Source organism: Sorghum bicolor, chromosome 4 (genome assembly GCF_000003195.3).
Source record: "Sorghum bicolor cultivar BTx623 chromosome 4, Sorghum_bicolor_NCBIv3, whole genome shotgun sequence".
In the NCBI taxonomy this organism is placed as follows: domain Eukaryota; kingdom Viridiplantae; phylum Streptophyta; class Magnoliopsida; order Poales; family Poaceae; genus Sorghum; species Sorghum bicolor.
In genome coordinates, this window is record NC_012873.2 from 52446548 (window position 1) to 52466458 (window position 19911).

The following is a 19911-nucleotide window of genomic DNA, read 5'->3' on the forward strand; positions in this document are numbered from 1 at the left end:
ATATAGGAGATAGACCACATATACAAATTATATACTCCTATGTTTTAGTGGTTGCCAACCATTCTAATCAGGTTATGATCCACAATGATTAATTTCCACTACCGAGTACACTGCCGACGTGATGGATGGAGGCATTTCCACAGACGTAGGGGAAGTTCCAAGCTCTGAATGACGTTGCTTCTGAATGTTATTTCTTTTTTCTACTTAATACTTTTTTTTGGGTGTGGCAACTCGCAATAGGCCTGCCCAAGAATATATGTAGCTCACGTGTCGTTCCTCGAGAGAGATATTTTTAAAGAACATAGCATAGACAGAGATGCTCTCATAGTCATCTCTGTGAAGTATGAACATATACGAGCTACATACTATCCTGATAAATTTTAAGATTAATGAAGCCGTCTAGACATACTAAGAAAATGTGAACTATATATATCCAATTTTTTATCTATAAAGTTTACCACCAGCATTCGATTATAACTATGTAAACAAAAAGTAATGCAAGATCTTGTGGATTATGTTGTTGTCTGTTTCACCATTGTTTTATTCGTGAGTATTTTTCATGTAACGAAAGTGAAAACATGATATAAAAAAAAATCCAAAGAGGCCACATAACCACTGGATCGGATCTAGGTTGACTTTGATTTTACAAGCTAGTAATGCTAGATTAATGTGGATGGAATTCGTCTATAGCTAGATCGATTAATACTTGTAGTAGTAAAAATAATGATGTTGGCAAAGATGTGAGTGAAGAGATGAGACAACTGCCGTTCCAACCACCATAAACAACATAAATCCTGGCCTGCAGGAGCGCAAATCCACTGCAATTGATTATTATCTTGGATGGGCATGTTCCACCACCCCTTGTTACCACGATTTGTTGCATCCCTAGTAGCTTCCAAACCAAGCGACGCACCATACGGCACTGTACTGCCTCTATATGATCTGTTATCTTATCTTACTTATTAAACAGCTAATCTTTGCTAGTAGTAACCAATCATGTAGCTTAATTAGGTAGCCATCGACATTATTTAATACGCACATTCTATACCTGAAAAGAACGTGTGTGTTTTCCTTTTTTCTCTAGGGACACCCTCAATAATAATGTAGTTAGGTTTGTTCTTTATAAATGTCCACATCACCTGTAGGCATATTAATAGATCACTCATTCAACAATTTTGCTATTGACATATTCTACACTACATAGTGCCATAGTGGCTACACTGCATAGTGCCTCGGTGACTGCATTTCCTGAAGAAGCCAATCGATCTCTGCTGCCTGCTGAAATAGCAATCGTGAATAAAGAAATAATGCTGGTGATCCCCATCACAACTCGAAAGAGATAAAACAAGCTACGAATAAAAGAGGTTCCTGAATGTACTTGGAAATGTGGTATTTCCCCATTCCAAATTATAAGACATTTAAAGAATTTTAGAGAGTCAAAGTATCTCAAGTTTGATCAAAATTATATAGAGAATTACAAATATTTATGACATTAAATAGGTATACTATAAAAATATAATTAATAAAGAATGTAATAATACTTAGTTGATATAATAAATATTATTATGTTATCATATAAATTTTAGTCCAATTTAAGATACTTTGACTCTTCAAAATTCTTAAAATGTCTTATAATTTGAGATGGAGGAAGTAGCACGTTACGAAGTACTTATATTCTAATTTCAGTTGTTGAATGGAGTATAGACTATTATATTTTTCGTTCTCCAAATTGCATTAAAGATACCCGGTCCAAGATTTTGAAAGATTTAATACAAGACGGGAGCACGGTTGACCTGGATGCTTATTGATCAACTCCCCCGTGAATTGTCCAATCAAATGGGTATAAGAATACTCCTATGTAGCACGAAAGAATAGCAAAATAAATCAACCTGAACGCTGGAACTGACAATATGGCAAATACGTTGTCTAGGAGACTAGGATCATTCATTATTTAGGGAATGTTTGGGCTCCTATAAATAATAGCTATTGTTAATAATTTTTTTTAATCAGGTATAACTTTGACGTACACAACCCCACACTTCACACTCGCAATGCATATACATGTGTGCGCGTCCATACAAACGCAAAAAGAGGCTGAGAGGCTCTCTAGTCTCCAGAACGTGAAAACGTGTAGTACTACCTAAAGCACACACGTGTGCATACCCTACTTTTTTAAGAAAAAAACTAGAAAAAAGTTGAAAGAACCTTAGTGAGTAGCATCTCAACTATCCTACCGCTGAACCACAAGCTCTTTCGCAGCTATTGCTAATAGTTCTCTTTTTGATCCAAACAAGCACAACTAATAAAATAGGTAATTGTTAGCTTGATCTTTATATAATAACTATCTTAATAGTAATTTTCATTAGCTGTGCATTCAACACCCTCTAGCTAACATGTAGTTAATAGTTAGCTAGCTAGCTAATATTGGATTTGAGCTATTAGCCAGCTAACTATTGAATTCAAATACAAGATTAAGCCTTGTTTGGATTCATTATTATCCACTAATAGTTAACTGACTAATAGCTCAACTTTGAAAAGTAATAAAACTTTCTTTTGAAAAAAAATGGTGAGTGGAATCTCAGAGGAGCTCTAGGACAGGTCCAGCCATCTGGTTCTTGTAAAAGAAATATCTGATGCGCTTGTGTCATGGTGATGTACTGATGTGGTCTTTGGCTTTGTTTCGTCGGCAAGGCGCGATTATGAACTTATAAAATCAAATGAAATTGTGTGCAACGAAGGGTGACTTATCTTTTTACATGGAATTTTCTCAACCCTAAGAATTGATAAAAAAAAAACACACGCACGCACGCACGTGAGATTCGTACCGAGTAGCAATAAATCTCTTCCTTACGAACATGTCCTTTGTACGTTTATTGTTGCATTGCAAGCAGCAAGCATCTATGCCACTGAGAGGGACAGCTAATTGCACCGATACAGTACATTGTTAGCTCGGGGACCTCTAGCATAATACTAACACCTGCAAATACAAAAAAGAAAAAAAAACATCACATTTGACATTTTAAAGAAAACAAAAAAGAAACCCAGAATAGAAAACATGCAACATGCTGCTACCTCATGCCAGCTCCTCCAGTAGACTATCAGTACGCGCTCTCTGATCTGACTGTATTCCATCCACCTCATCATCGCAAAGATCAGATGCCCATGAACCTTCTTCTACACTTGAATTATTATTATTCTCCTCCTCTTTGCTTGCTGGCTCTGTCTTCTCTTCCACCTCCATGCATGCAGAGGAGCAGCACCCTCATTACTCCACATTACTCTCCCTCCACTCCATTCCTCCTCCTCACTGTCCTCTCCACTCCTCGTCTGATCGATCCTCTCCGTCTCCGAGAGAGAAGTCGTCGCTCTCACTCACTCTGCCACATCCCATCGACAGTTCTGCAACCAACGCATCAAGCAACCATTCACTCCTCCCTCTGCCTGTACTGTCTTCTTCGTTTTGCTGCCGCTGGGATCCTCGTCACGCCAGCCGCCCACCGCCAGCCACCAGCTACACCACCTCTGGTCTCCAGTCACACCAGAATCCAAATTTTTCATCACACCAAACCATCCACTCCTCACTTTTTCCCCCTACCAAGTCCAATCTTTAGTTCTTTACAACCACATTATTATCGCCAACAACAGCCCCCTTCCCTTCCTTTCGCACCCGATTACCCACCCAAATCCAGCTACTGCCTACTGTGCACGGAGTTGCTTGCGGCATTTGCCACACTGTTCCATCCGCAGAACGAACCCAATCTTTACCGCCCGATTCTCGGCAAAATCCACCGTGCTTGCCCCCCGTTTCAGTCCAGGCAATGCTGTTTGCGCCGTGGAATCAGAGCTTTGACACCTAATTCCGCTCAAGAACACGAGGAAGATCCGCCAATTTGCGAGAAGAACCAACAGGCTCCACTCCATCCAAGGCGGCGTCGCCCTGGCGTCTCGCGCTCCGCCAGCAGCTCCCATGTCGGACGGCACGGAGCTGTCCCAGAGCACGCTGGTGTTTGGGCTCCGCATGTGGGTGCTCGTCGGCATCGGCGTCGGTGCCGCCTTCGTGCTGCTGCTCGTCCTAATCTCCGTCCTCTGCCTCCTCGCCTTCCGCCGCCGGCGGCGGCAGCGGCCGCGGCCCAATCCCGCCCAGCAGCTCCCAACCACCGCGCCTCCCAAGAGTCCCGCGAATGTCAAGGCGCCCAAGGATATCCAAGAAGTCCCCTCCCACACCGCCACCGCCGCCGCCGCCGTCGCCCCAGCGAAGATGCCGCTCGCGCAGGTGCTCCAGCTCCCCACGCCAGCTGTCTCCGAGCAGATCGTGACCGGCAAGGAGCACCACGTCACGTACCCGGAGCAGCAGGAGCACCCCAGCCACCGGAGCGACGGGCCTTCGCCGCGCGGCAACGGCGAGAGCCGCGGTGGGCGAGGTGGCGGCGCCGCGGACCACGCGCCACCGGCCGTGCCGGAGGTGTCCCACCTGGGGTGGGGCCACTGGTACACGCTCAAGGAGCTGGAGACGGCGACCGGGATGTTCGCCGACGGGAACGTGATCGGCGAGGGCGGGTACGGGATCGTGTACCGTGGCGTGCTCGAGAACGGCACGCAGGTCGCCGTCAAGAACTTGCTAAACAACAGGTACCGAACCAGCTTCCAATAGATGTCCGTTAACTTCATGGACCGCAAACTTGCATTCAATTGGCATTTGCATCTGACTATACGACATTGCAGCTTAGCCGATTAGTTTAGGAGTACTCTGTACTTTCAGTGGCATGTTAGTGCTTGAAATTTAAAAATGCTTGGCATTGTGCTGATTGCACATGGCTACTGACTGTTCAGGTACAAAGCTTGCCAATGCTGAATTTAGATGTCACGTTCAGCAGGAGGATTTCATTTTGCATATCAAATGGAGAAGCTTGTCACGGAAAATTCACTTGTGTTTTATAATAGTAGCTTGAATTGGTTTTTGAGAGGCATAGTCTAACAAGATGACTGAATTCTGTGGAAATTTGACATGATCGACTTTCTTTAGTGTGCTGGTAAAATTTATAAACTCTGTACCCTTTGACTTGTTAGGGGGCAGGCAGAGAAGGAATTCAAGGTTGAGGTCGAAGCAATCGGGCGTGTGCGACACAAGAACCTTGTGCGCCTTCTAGGATATTGTGCCGAGGGTAATCAGAGGTATGTCTGGTGTGTGCAGACTAATTGTTTAGCTTATTTGGTTGATATAATACTAACATAGATGTTTTTGTGGTTCTTGTTAGGATGCTTGTATATGAGTATGTTGATAACGGGAACTTAGAACAATGGCTGCACGGGGATGTTGGGCCTGTAAGCCCTCTCACCTGGGATGACAGAATGAAAATCATACTGGGAACAGCAAAAGGGTATGTGTGCCGTCAGCTTATTCTTGTTGATCTACTGAGTTTTACTGGCACTCTACTTAATTACCTAAATTTCTACCCTCATGTAGGATAATGTATTTGCATGAGGGGCTTGAACCAAAAGTGGTTCACCGTGATGTCAAGTCAAGCAACATCCTTCTGGACAAGCATTGGAATGCTAAGCTCTCGGATTTCGGACTTGCAAAGCTTCTGGGTTCAGAAAGGAGTTATGTCACTACAAGAGTTATGGGAACTTTTGGGTTAGACTCTGTCCATTGCACTTTTAGGCTTTTATTAACATCAGGTGGCTGTGACTGATGGGTACTAATTTCCTTCTCACTCATCACAGGTATGTTGCTCCAGAGTACGCAGGGACTGGAATGTTGAATGAAACAAGTGACATATATAGTTTTGGAATTCTTATAATGGAGATAATATCCGGTAGGGTACCAGTGGATTATAATAGGCCACCAGGAGAGGTTAGCCATGCCTGTACCTCCTTATAGCCAATTCTATTTTATGAGCTTGTTTTAGTGCATTATAAACCTTCAGATCATGCTTTTCAGGTTAATTTAGTTGATTGGCTTAAGACGATGGTAAGCACCCGAAACTCAGATGGCGTTGTGGATCCAAAGATACCCAAGAAACCTTCTTCAAGAGCAGTGAAGAAGGCTTTGCTAGTGGCGCTGCGATGTGTAGACCCTGATGCTCTTAAGAGACCACGGATTGGGCACATCATTCACATGCTTGAAGTCGATGATTTCCCATACAGAGATGTAAGTCACTGAAATCTATTCTATATTCTTCAGTTACATTTCAGAAAAATTTCTAGTGTTTGTTTTTGAATTGATGTTGCTTCTCTGCCGGTATCAGTTGTGAAGCACAAACATATAGTGTCAACTATCCCTGTTGCCACTTCTGTCATATGTGATAGAAGTGTTTTAATCTTATAATGGGCGAGAATCTGAGTCAGTCACTATCCTCTTTATCTGCAAGAGCCTCATGCTTCAATGCTAAGTGTGTTTTTTCTAGTTCCACTTTCCAGCAAAAGTTTACTCATATCAACCACTCTGAATTAGGTACAAGTTGACAAAAACCTCTGAAATATTTCATTTGAAACCATTGTAACTCCTCAAGTACCATTGGCATCTCCTGGTCACTTCATCAGTTTATCTTCTTGCATTTACATTAACTTATGTATCTATTACCATTGGTTTTAGGATCGCCGAGGCAGTAGAGCACCAGGACAAGCAAGATTACCGGAGACACCGGCAGGTGGATCAGGTCAACCTGAGACCGACAATAGAGGAAACGGTGGTTCCACACAAGCTGAACCCTTTAGATGGAGGAACCCAGAGGCTTAGTATGATAATATTCGTAGTATTCGTCGGACGACTGAAAGAAAAGCCAAATCCTCTTGATTTGTGAAGCAACAAGCCAACAATTATATCCACTGAAGTCGTGAACTTTCATCTTGCTGATGAAAGCAGCAGGATTTCCATGGATACCGTTAGATCATCTGTAAATGTAAAAAGAGTAATTTAGCCCCAGTAAATTTTCCTACTTATATTTATATAGGTGGAGGTATCTATGTATGACAAACCCGTTCCATTTAAGGTAAAATAGAACTTTATTAAAATCCCTCGGGTACCTCTGGTTAAGAAATGGACAGTTTCTGCTCAGCATTGCTGAACTTGACATGCTGTATATTATTTAATATTTTAACACCAAGTCAGCAACTTCGATGTAAATATGTATGCTGTTTTTTCAGATGGTCCACAAACTCTTTCTGTGAAGTCAGTGCTATCATTTTCACCGTTACACTTTCCCCGTTTTCCAGAGTGCGTGATTAAACCTTCCCATACCTAGACTCCTGTATATAGCTGAACAAGAAAAATATTTGTTTGTGACTTGTGAGCTTTGAATCTCCATGAAGTTACTCCTGAGTCCGTATTAAAGAAGTTTATACGGACTCTAATTATGTTACACAATCAGTTATGAATGATTCAACAAATTCATTTGGAGTCACAACGAATTGTAAAAATGAATAAAACTGACCACTAATTAGGACCCCGATTATGTACTAAAGAGTAAAAACATAAGCGACCAAAATGGATGTCGGCATGTCTGAACACATAATGGAAGTCTGCATAATCATGGATTGACAAAGCTTGTAGGTTGCCAACAACCAATTCCAAGCTCAGATCTTAAGGAATGGGACAACCTAATGCGCCAATAGTCATACTACAAATCTAGAGAGAATCCTAAGAAGAAAACAAGCATTTTCGCGTCACCAACTCATCCATTTAAGCCTTTGGGAAAAACTCGGGCCCCAAATAAAGGTGGAGGTAGGGGTGGGCTGAACCTTTTTTTTTTTTGAACGAACAGTAGGAGTTGAAGGCCCCTACTGGAATGAATTAATTAAAAAAGAGGAACAAGTAGCTCTACAAACGAAAAAGAGAAAGTTAGAGGCTCTTAAAGAAGCTAGACCTTGTTTAGTTCTCACCCAAAAACTTTTTACCCCATCACATCAAATGTTTGGACACATGCAAGCATTAAATATATATAGGTATGGAAAGAGCAGTCATAGTTAATTGCATAGTTTGTATATATTTTGTGAGAGAAATATTTTAAACCTAATTAGTCTATGATTAGATAATAATCGCTACAGTTACAAATGTGTTACAGTACCCAAAAAAAACTTTTCTTTCACGAACTAAACAAGGCCTAAGGGACAAAGAATGAGAGGAAAAGGACTAGGAGCTTGTCGAGGATATCAGTAAGGGGTACCCCAACTGATGTCCATGTCGAGACCATCCATACACAATTCGAGGCCTCCTACTCGACGCTCTGCCCAGTCACGCGCACGGTCATCAACGACCGCAGCCTCGAAGACGGAAGTGGCGTCGAGCGAATCGGTCAGCGCTCGAGCGCGAGCTACCGTCGAATACGGAAACAGGCTCGAGCGAATCGTAGGGCGTCGAGCGCAAGGACACCGTCCGCCGCCTGACACGGGCACGAGAACCAGGGCATTTAATGCGCCTGTCGCGTTCTCACCTAACACGCCAGTCACGGGAAGCGTGATAGGGAACAAGCACCCGTCCCGTCATTCTTTTTACAGCCTTCCCCACCAAACAACCCAAAGTATGTCAGGGCGCAGGAAGCAGGGACGGAATGTCTAATCAGGACCCCCTCGAGACAGCCCAGGTCAGCGCTCTGGCGAGCAGGGCACTACACGGCGTCCGACCCTCGACCAGACACGTTTCCTTCCGGGAGAAGGGTTGGGCGTCGAATGACAACACCATAACTACTCCGACGTATCTACCACCACGACGTACAGGCGTGCGGCAGATAAACCAGCCCTAGACGGCGCACAGAGCAGGGTACAGGGGCACGCGTAATCATCATCAAGCTATCAGGACGGGACGGCTCGAGACCACGTCGGTACGGAGGCCTCGAGTAGGTCAGCGCGCCATACCTCTATCGACCCCTACTCTGACGCCTATACTTGTACCCTGGATCTCTCCTTGAAACTATAAAAGGGGAGGCCCGGAAAGATACTACGACACAAGGCAATACACCATAGCATACAACGCTCACATGCAGTAGAGCTTCCATCTCCATCTTACTTCATACCACGCTTGTATTCACCCCTGTACAAGCACTTAGGTGCAGAATAATACAAACTCTCCTCCCCCGCTGGACGTAGGGCCTTCTCTTGCCCGAACCAGGATAAATCTTTGTGTCTTTTTGCATCACCATCTGGAAAAGGGAGCACGCATACAAGTTTACTAGTTGGTGTGACCCCCCGGGGGGAAAAACACCGACAGAGCTGCACTTATCCTTTTTATTTTTGCATGCCTATGATTTAAATTCAAAACCTCAATTTGTAATATATATTGAATTGCATGCATCGACTAGTTTAACCAAAAGTTTAAGCTAACATGAAAGGTGACAATTCACTTATACTTCAATAGTTGTTGTCGTTCATTCTCTAGATCACCACCGTTGCTGTTCATTCTCTAGATCATCACCGTCTCCATTCGTCCTTGATGTGTGTGTGTGTGTTTTTATATATATATAACCCCTTTTCTACTCTCTCATGCACCACCTACACACTTGTGTTCCAAGGATCACCACCTGCTGAAACGGGGTTGTCATATTGGTGGCAAACCACCACCCGCTGAAACAGGGTTGTTATATTGGTGGCAAACCACCACATCTTATCTAGTACTTTCTTTATATCTATAAATAAAGTCGTTTAGGATAATGATATGATCTTCAAATCCCAACTTTAATTTTTTGTTTTTATAAAAATATTTATAAATAGGTATATATATATATGTTTTTTATGAAAGTATTTTTGAAGACAAATCTATTCATATAGTTACTCATGATTTATATTCCTAATATTTGACCTAAACCTTGTCCAAAATGACTTTCTTTATAGGTATGGAGAGAGTAATCATCTTCTTTCATCCCATGACCTCCATGACCCAAACCCTCCCTCTCATTCATGTTGCCACCATTTCAGCATCCGTACCTCTGTTGCGCGTCCCGTAAACCTGCCCCCCTCTTCCTTAATGTAAGAAAAATGAAAGATCATTAAGTTATTTTAGTGATTAAGTGATAACATATTTTATTTGGAATAACATTGTGAGCTACAAGCATACAAAAGTTTGAGTTGCAAGGATAGACAGAGACAAGGCGACGGTGTGATCAACACCCTAAGCCATGTACAAACTGATGGTAGATAAGTGTATATAAACAGAAGTGGCGATCATGAGATGGTAGTAGAGACAACATGAAATAATATTTTTCTCTCACAAAAAATCAACGAATAATACTTTTTGTCATAACAATCTAACAGGTTTAGTGGAAGTCGTCCTATTCCTAACCTAGGAGGGGCTAGGACCGCGCCGGCGCAAAGCACGACAACTGGCGACGACCACCGGCAGCAGCATGATACTACATGCGGTGAACTACTATAGAGCAGGTCTGCAGGTGGCAGCAGTTGAGGCGTGTCCACGGCCGTGCAATGGGAGCAGTGGCTTGTCTTTGAGCGAGGCGTCGGCAGCCAAGAAGGCGGCGGAGGTAGCTCCGCAGCATGACGTCAGGATCTTGAGCCGAGCGGCGCCTCCTTCCGTCGGAAACTCGACGACGTGGGATGATGGGATGTTTGGATGCCAGAGCTAATAATACCAAGTACAACACTTAAACGTGGGCTAATTCTAGATTAATAAAAGCTAACGAAGGCTAACTTGGTTAGATCGAGTCCATTAGGGCAGTCCCAATGTTTGATACCACACACGGTTTCCATAACGGCCACATCAGTAAGAAATTATCTATAGAAACTATTTCTCCCAACGGAAATATCTCCACATAATAAATGTTAGTCTTTTCTCTCTCTCCCCAACTCTTCCTCCTACGTTTACCTCTTCTTCAAGAACAGGCATAACCGCACAAGCAGGCAGAGGAGAGAGGTCTAGTGGAGGGAGGCCGTCGTACGCCACCAAGGCTAGCAAGGGGTTGGTCAATCCGGCCTTCGCAAGGCCTCCCTCGTCATCGGCGAGTCTGGCCTCATCACCAGACATTAGCTCGTCCTTGTTCTCACCTTGGAGCCTAGCTGTAGCCTGTGAGATGGCACAACCAATGCAGAGGCATGCCACAAGCGAACAGGCTCCTGCGGCGGCGCACGGGCCAGCGCAGAAGCACCGAGCAGGGTTCTCATGGGTGAGTGCGGCGTAGTGGCTGGCGAGCACGCTAGTGGCGGCGTGAACGAGCGAACACGACGTTCGGCGAGCGCGCGGCCAGCGGAGCTGCAGAACGAGCGTGCGCAGCGATGGGGCGAGTCAGCTCATGCGGCGGCCGACGAGCTCGCGTAGCTGCAGCGCAGGCGAGCGCACGGGACTGCGGGCCATCATGGGCGATAGAAACTGCTGGTTTCCTCCCAATGGTGAAATCGCCGTTTTCTTGCGTCTCGGTGCAAGAGAAGACTTCGTTTCCTTTGGAAGAAACGGTTTCATGATTTTTTACTCTCTTTTCTCATTAATTAGATTGTCATGTCAGCATTTTGCTTAGGTGGCAAGTCATTAAATAGAGATAGAAACTACAATTAATTCTCCATTGGGACTGCCCTTAGGGCACTCTCTTATTTATAGTGATTTCTATGTGTATTACGTACTTAAGCCAGTCTCAATGCATAGTTTCATGGCACAGTTACCAACACTGTAAACTAGGTAACCGAGCCACAAGAGTTTCATGAGGATGAAACACCTCTCTCATCTGATGAAACTCATTCATTTAATGATCCTGCAAAGTCAGCAATTTTGCTTATGTGGCACCCTATTTAATGTGCATGACACTCTCATGAAACTTGCATTGAGACTGGCCTTAGGCTGTAACATAAATAGTTTGATGATGTGTCAAGGGATTAATAATTTACGAAACTAATCTTTTAAGTCTAGTTAGTCCATAATTAGACAATAATTATCAAATAAAAACAAAAGTGCTACAGTAGTTAAAGCTAAATTTTTTCCCTAACTAAACAAAGCCTTAGACGCTTTAAGGGCATCCGCAACAGTCAGACAAAATCGATACATGATAGAGTAAGGCCTTGTTTACTTCAACCAAAATCCTAAAATTTTTCAAGATTCTCCGTCACATCGAATCTTTAGACATATGCATGGAGTATTAAATATAGATAAAAATAAAAACTAATTGCACAGTTTGGTCGAAATTGACGAGACGAATCTTTTGAGTCGGGTTAGTCCATGATTGAACAATAATTACCACAAACAAACGAAAGTGCTACAGTGTCACGAAACTTTTTCGTTCAGGAACTAAACAAGGCCTAAGGCCTAAGGCCTTGTTTAGTTCACTTCGAAAACCAAAAACTTTTCAAGATTCCCCGTCACATCAAATCTTAGAGCACATGCATGAAACATTAGATATAGTCAAAAATAAAAACTAATTGCACAGTTTACCTGTAAATCACGAGATGAATCTTTTGAGCCTAGTTAATCTATAATTGAATAATATTTATCAAATAAAAACAAAAATACTACAGTATCAAAATCCGAATTTTTTTCGAAACTAACCAAAGCCTAAAGAAATAGAACTGCCAACGTGCACGGGTCACGGAGAAAAGAGATACAGAGAGAGGCGGTATTGGAAGCCATGCAAGTCAATCTATTTATAGGAATCAAATGTAGGAATCCAAAAGAGAGTCTTCACAGTGGTATACTAGATAAGAAGATGATTCATTGCTCTGATGCTGCATGGTGCAAACGTGATCAATGCTTAAAGTGATTATTCTGTTTGGACGACGTTGTAAAGCAACACTCTACCCCTTTGCTAATCCCTCAAGCCATCATCACAAAGACAATTGCATTCATGTTCCTAGGAGACTTGGAATCGCCAATGCGAGAAAAGGTATCTATATCCCGGTGCAGAACTTTTGCTGCATGAAAAATGCGAGTAAAATGGCCGGCATCTAGTTCTTGCTTGCAGGTTTCAAAAGCAGAAGCTGGAGTTCAGGTTGTTCTAAGCTGACAAAACACTTCATTGAACTGTTATCAGCAAGAAACATACTCCTGTACCAGCTGCAAACTGAAAGCAACCGTTTCCGATTCCATGACTCGCAGCTGCCATATTGTGTTTCTGGGGGAGTGGGGGTAAAAAAGAAAGAAGAGAACAAAACAGCTGGAATTCAGATCGTTGCCAGTGAATCTGAAATCTGAATGCTCTCGCAAAACCTGAAGACTTCTGCTCGTGCTTTGAGCTGCATGTAAGAAGTAAGATCCTGGAGAACAGAGCACTGTTACATTGTAGTGCAGTACAATTACATCGGCCAACTTGGTGGCTAATGTTCCATTGCGTCAAACCAAACAGCATTCGTCAGACATTAGTAGAGTCCACGGCAACCGAAAGCACCTAGTAGAACTGTAGAAGAGAGTAAGACATAAGCATGCATCTGCCATTGCTCCGAAGCAGCAGTGAGTCACCAAAGAGCCCAACCAGGATGAGTAATAGTCCTGCAAGCAAATACATTCAGCTAGAACTTATACAAAATAGAAATCACCATTGCAGAAAGCATATGCTTCCTAAACATTTACTCGAAGCGTTTTCCACAGTTACAGTGCCAATGCATAATTTGAAGGCTGGACTGTTCACAGTTCAGTTCAGTTCAACATAATGTCAATTGCTCAGAAATAGTTTCGACTCAGAAGGGAAAAGGTGAAAAAAAACCAACATGTTTTTTCAATTCGATCGACTCAGAAGGGAAAAGGTAAAAAAAACTAACATGTTTTTTATTCGAGAGGTGACAACCTTATTACAGGCAAGCACTAATGTAGAAAACACACAAATACACATCATCAATTTCAGTTTGCTGTTACGGAAAGATGAGAAAGTTGAAATAGTGTAGCTCCCAAACAAATTAACTTGTGTGACCAACCCTAGCTAGATTGAACATAGAACAACATATGAGATTGCGATCCCAATCTCTACCCCTAAGGTTGTCTCCAACAGGAGACCCATTTGGGAACCCAAACTCAAAATGGGTCTCCAACGCAATACCTGTAGCCTCCAACAGAGTACCCATACAGAAGATCTATTTTGGGTACCAGGAGAGGCATAACCCAAATTTGGGTATCCTCTCTCCTGAGACCCATTTGCAGAGAGTGTTGTCTTTTAGGTCTTGTTGTTGGAGAAGACTAAAAATAGATATAAAACCTTTTACCTGTAGCGCTACAAATGAGTCTTGTATTTTAGGTTACGATTGTTTAACAAGACGAAATAGGAATCGTCCACAGCGCTCCTTAGCCCCGCCCGCCTCCATGCTCCCACCCGACTCCCTGTCTCCCTGTGTCTATGAAAAACTCGCCCCTTCCGACTCCCCAGCGTCTCCGAAACCCTAGCCCCGCGCCCCTCGAATATTTTTTTATTTTTAGCCCATTTTTAAAACAAATTTCAAATTTAGGCTGTTTAGGAAAAAAATTTCAAAACTAGGCCGTTTGGCCCCGCCACCATGCATGGCGGGGCAAATACACATGACCCCGCCATGCATGGCGGCGGGGTGCACTGGTGACGTGGCGCATGGCTGGCAGAGTACGCTGACGTGTACCCCGCCGTGACTGATGGCGGGTTTGCGCACCCCGCGTGGATCATGGCGGGGCACGCCCAAGATCACCAAAAGCTCTTTCTCTCCCTCTGTCCTACCCTACCCGCGCCAGCATCTTGTTTAGTTTAAAAAAATTTGGAAAATCGGTACTGTAGCACTTTCGTTTGTATTTGACAAATATTGTCCAATTATGGACAAACTAGGGTCAAAAGATTTGTCTCGTCAATTTCGATCAAACTGTACAATTAGTTTTTATTTTTGTTTATATTTAATACTTTATACATATGTCTAAAGATTCGATGTTACGGAAAATCTAAAAAATTTTATAAAATTTTTTAGAACTAAACAAGGCTGACAAGACTTGGTGGTGTGGTCACATGAACATGCACGACTGACTCGGGAAAAGTGGCCGAACTGACCACTCAGGCCTTGTTTAGTTATGAAAAAATTTCGGATTTTGCTACTGTATCATTTTCGTTTTTATTTGATAAATATTATCTAATTATGAACTAACTAGTATCAAAAGATTCATCTCGCGATTTACAGATAAACTGTATAATTAGTTTTTATTTTTGTCTATATTTAATGTATTCTGCATATGCCACTATACTCAATGTGACGGGAAATCTAAAAAGTTTTGGGAACTAAACAATGCCTGAACTATGGGCGCAGCTTTATGGACATGATGATGACTACGGCTGCTGCTAGAGCTAGGCTTTGTCCAAAGCGACATGATGACCTTAAAACTCAAAAACTTTTCAAGATTTTTTTATAACATTAAATCTTGCGGCACATATATGGAATATAAAATATAGATAAAAACAAAAACTAATTACACAGTTTGCCAGTAAATTGCGAGATGAATCTTTTGAGTCTAGTTACTCTATGATTGGACAATGTTTGTCAAATAAAAACGAAAATGTTACAGTACCAAAACCAAAAAAATTTCGCAACTTAAACAAGACCCTAGACTAGACTCTATGATGTGCTCAATTCGTACGACAGGACAAACATGTCCTGTCAGCCTTGTTTAATTTTAAAAAAATTTACAAAATTTTTCAAATTCCCCGTCACATCGAATCTTAGACGTATGTATAAAGTATTAAATATAGATAAAAATAAAAACTAATTATACAGTTTAGTCGAAATTAACGAGACGAATCTTTTGACCCTAGTTAGTCCATAATTGGATAATATTTTTCAAATACAAACGAAAGTACTACAGTATCGACTTTTCCAAAATTTTTTGGAACTAAACAAGTCCAGCTCTCTGCCTCGTGTGCATTGCATTGCTTGGATCATGACGGGGTCCAGGTCAGCCACCTCGGCCATGCAGCGCCACGTGGCAGGGTCTACCCCGCCACCATGCATGGCGGGGTGCAGTGTTTTTGCCCCGCCATGCATGGTGGCGGGGCCAAACGGCCTAGATTTGAAAATTTTTTAAGAAGCGGTCTAAATTTGAAATTTGTTTTAAAAATGGACTAAAAATAAAAAAAAATTCCGCCCCTCGACACTCTCCTAGAGGCCGGAGCGGTCCTCACCCTCACCTGTGCGCCCACAACGCCGCCACGGGGTGCTCCCTTCGCCTCGCCGGCAACACGGGAAACATGCGCGCCGCTGGCCACCAGGCTGCGGCGTGCGAGTTGCCTCGAGCCGTGCTGCTCGAGCTATCGCGTGCCTGTGCACGAGCAGCCGCTGAGTGGCCCTGCTCGAGTCGTCGGGCGTCTGCGAGCGAGACGCCGCCGGCCACAACATGCTACTCGAGTCGCTGGGATGACCTGCTCGATGCGGACACCACAATCCCACGCCAGCCGCTTCATGCGCCGCGCCCGTTAGCTCTCATGGCAAAACCAGGTAGGATGTTGCGTTTGTTAAGAGTAGCAGTTAAGTCTCCTGGCGCAGCGCAGTCCTCGGGCATGGCACGACCCTCATGTTCCGCGCTCTACTCTGCTTAGATGTAGGACAGTCAGTAAGACTGCCGTTGTAATCCTTGTGTATATGTACACCATTGAGATGAATGAACACCTACGGTTGATCATTTCCTCCTCTTTCAGCATTGACCAAATGGCCCCACTCCTATTAAGTTTGTCAGGTCTCAATACTTTTCATACACCTCGAGGAGAAGGGAATGCAGCAGGAGCAGAGGATAGGCTCCGCGGTCGCTTATAGCAGTGTGCATTCGTTTCTGATTTTCTTAGGGTCTTCTAATGAAATTTTAGATTCGTTTAATGTTTGCTCCATTTATTTGGCTTAGTTTCAGAAAGGCATGATCTTTGCTGAAGTTAGCAGTTTATTTCAATGCTGCCACAGATGATTTCCTTTAATGATCTATGGAGAACACATAACTTGTTACTGCACATGTAGAACAACGGCAACTATTCTTCATGAACACTTTGTTTCTGCAATTTCGTTTTGAGTGAAACTATTGAACTTGCCTCAAGTATTGTCACCTAAATTTACAATTTGATTTGTGGAGCCATTTGGTGCATAAGCAAAATTTCTATAGCAAATAGTTTTCCTGCCTTGGTCTGAATTTTGAGTTGTATAAGCAAAGGTGAAATACACAGTTGATGTGAACGCACTGACTACTAATTACTCAAATACAATACAATGAATTAGAATGCTTGTGACAAGTGACATGCTCTAATTATCCCTGCTTTTTTGAAGTTCTACACACAAACAACACTCAATACTTCAGTAGTGTGTTACTGATACATTGAAGCACAAGTGCCGACTGTCATGCAGCAACAGGCAGGCATTATGTTTGCATTAGTACTTAGTAGCCAATAAGTGATATGATGTTCCTGGACAACAACCACATGATCATATACTGCAATTATATAAATGTTGTCACATATCTTAACCCTCGAAAAATGTTTTATGTATTTTTTATTGTGTCATGAGGCTATATAAATGTATGCTTGCACTCTGTTTGTGTGATCTAATTCTAATAAACCTGACCATGAGGTAGTGCTGCTCCTGCAGTTCCTTATGCACAGAGCCCAATTTTTTCCAAGACAAAAGAAGTGGTATGGAGCCCAATTTTTTTCCAAGACAAACACCTCCAACTTTAGTAATGAGCTAGCACTATTGGGAATTGCTTCTGTCTACCTGTACGAGCCAATACATTTCACTCAAATTGGGGTGTGGTGTTGAACAAGACCTGCAGAATTCGTATGCTTGGGAGAACACAAACCAGAACTCATTTTGCTAAAAAGAAAGGGCATCTCATGGCATCGTATTGATGACCAAATATTTCATCAGAGATGCAAGTAACCGATATCCTACACTGCTGATTTATAACCATGCAGTAAGAATTGGAAATAATAATTTTAAAAAATTGCCCTTTACATATATGCATTGCAGGAAGATTAATTGCTTAGTATGGAGAGGCTATACAAAACTACTAGCTGCGTTATAGCATTATAGCATCGGCAATGTAAGGATTCTATTTGTAACTGCTCTATACTCTTCAATAATGAAAAATCCATAGCAGTTGCTGAGGGCTGCCACCTGGCGTGAATTGCAAGTTGCTACTCCGTGCAACAAGGGTGACAGGTGTAGTAAAATCTGCCTTTACTGTATGAATACTCTCGTTATGACATCCAACGCTTGCACACCATTCTCGATTTTATTTGCCAGCATTAAGCTGCTTCTTTGCCAACATTGTTTTGAAAACCTTTTGGGAGTAACAAATTGGATTAATATAGTTTTATCACTCGTAGCAGCGCACGGGCATTGGCTAGTAGAAGAATAGGCAGAAACCCAATATCACCAAAAGATTAGTGTATCTGAGCTTAGGCTGATTAGCTAGTATTTTACAGCAAATGTACTCAAAAGACCATCTTTTTGTACACTGACAATGTTGTTTGGGAAACACTACTATGGTAGCACCACTCAGCTCAGTTGCTTATAATTAGTGACTTTAAACTACAACCAGGTGAGCCTGTCACAATCACATGTACAAACATTAGAAACAACAAAGTTCCAGAAAGTTATGCCAAGTGAACAGGTAAAAGCTTTAGAATATTTGCTTAAGCATTGGAGGCAGGGAGTGAATAGATAAAGGTCCACATTATGGAAACTAAAATCAATAAACAGTAACCAGACTAAACACATGTCAACAATGAAACAGCCTCACTGGGATACAAACCCTTCTAAATTTGAAACAGTCGTCCAAAAGTTTGTCAATAAATTAGCGCTCGTCTTTTCTATTTCATTCATAATTAGTTGAATACAGTGGGATGCTCCATGAAAAATGGTTTTCAGAGTACAAGGCTCCTACATGGCAACAACTTTACAAAACAGCAAGCAGATCATGATTGGCTTCCTGACTGCGCTTTCCCTTTGCTACAGCAACGAATACTAGCACAAGAAAAATCATGCTACTATGAATAGACTACAAGTATCTAACGTAAGCAAAATGCCTAATTAATAGCAAGTGCACTATGTGGTGACCATAAAGATCTAAGACTTGGATGAACCCACAATCATTGCTGTTCAAACATAAAGCTATTGCAGTATCACAGTCACATGACAGTAATTTAAAGGCATGTGAACCACAAAAGTCAAGACGTATAAGGGGAAAAAAACATACCTCTCCATATCCTTGAATCCTCCTTGGTGACATAGATGGTGGGAAACCAAAATATGGATGGGCACAAAAGGTTTTACATGTCCTACATACTCTCTCAATATTTAAAGACTTAACCTCGAGAGAGATAAACTCTAAATATGGTGTACCCTGTTCTTTTATACTGTGAGCTAGGAAAATGTATCCTTCAGCATGACGAGTAATAAGAACTTTACTAATACCATGGAGAGGCAGTGGGATGGTACTCTTAAAATGCTACTTATAGGACTTATCAGTGCTATTTTGCAACAAGGTGTAACATTCCGAAGACTTGCCTTCGTCAAGTAGACTAAACATCCCAACCTTGCCTTCCCCTGATTCTACAATGATGATATTTTTCTTTTCATGATGAAGAGGGAGGTCATATGTGGATAACTCCATAGTGTTCATGTCAAGCTTGACCAACTTGTTGCTGCAGTTTACTTTCCAATAGAAGCAACCATAGACGCATTGGCCTGAAATTAGCCTGTCAACTTCTCCATACAAGCCTAGATCATCCCAACTGATAGATGTACCAGCAGCCCAATGACCAGAGCCTGTAGAGAAGATAAATACCGACAATCTTGTCTTGGAAATCATCCAGCAGATCACACTGGATGATGTTTCCTCCTCCTCCTAGGCCCAAATCCGCCCCTGGAAGGGATCAAGGAGACCCCAGAATAGAAGGTCATGTCTTGTTAATTGTTATGGAGGCCGACGGAGGCGAGATAGGTCGTCGGTGATGGGAGGCAGCAGCAGGTATCGCTGGAATATGGGGTCCCACACCGCGAGGCGCTCCC

General features: G+C 42.6%; 1 protein-coding gene across 1 annotated transcript; it reads left to right on the forward strand.

Moving 5' to 3' along the window:
- Positions 3180 to 7073, forward strand: LOC8061044 (probable serine/threonine-protein kinase At1g01540). Its single transcript, XM_002452200.2, has 7 exons — positions 3180 to 4629; positions 5068 to 5172; positions 5256 to 5378; positions 5465 to 5635; positions 5725 to 5854; positions 5942 to 6151; positions 6596 to 7073. Exons 1-7 carry the CDS (start codon positions 3968 to 3970, stop codon positions 6737 to 6739), a joined length of 1545 nt encoding a protein of 514 aa, XP_002452245.1. The 5' UTR covers positions 3180 to 3967; the 3' UTR covers positions 6740 to 7073.

Excerpts from the sequence above, each read along its gene's own strand:
- LOC8061044 (XM_002452200.2), top strand. The coding sequence starts at position 3,968 with ATGTCGGACGGCACGGAGCTGTCCCAGAGCACGCTGGTGTTTGGGCTC. Across the intron at positions 5,173-5,255 it reads TGTGCCGAGGGTAATCAGAG|GATGCTTGTATATGAGTATG; the intron begins GTATGTCTGGTG and ends GGTTCTTGTTAG. Across the intron at positions 5,855-5,941 it reads ATAATAGGCCACCAGGAGAG|GTTAATTTAGTTGATTGGCT; the intron begins GTTAGCCATGCC and ends CATGCTTTTCAG.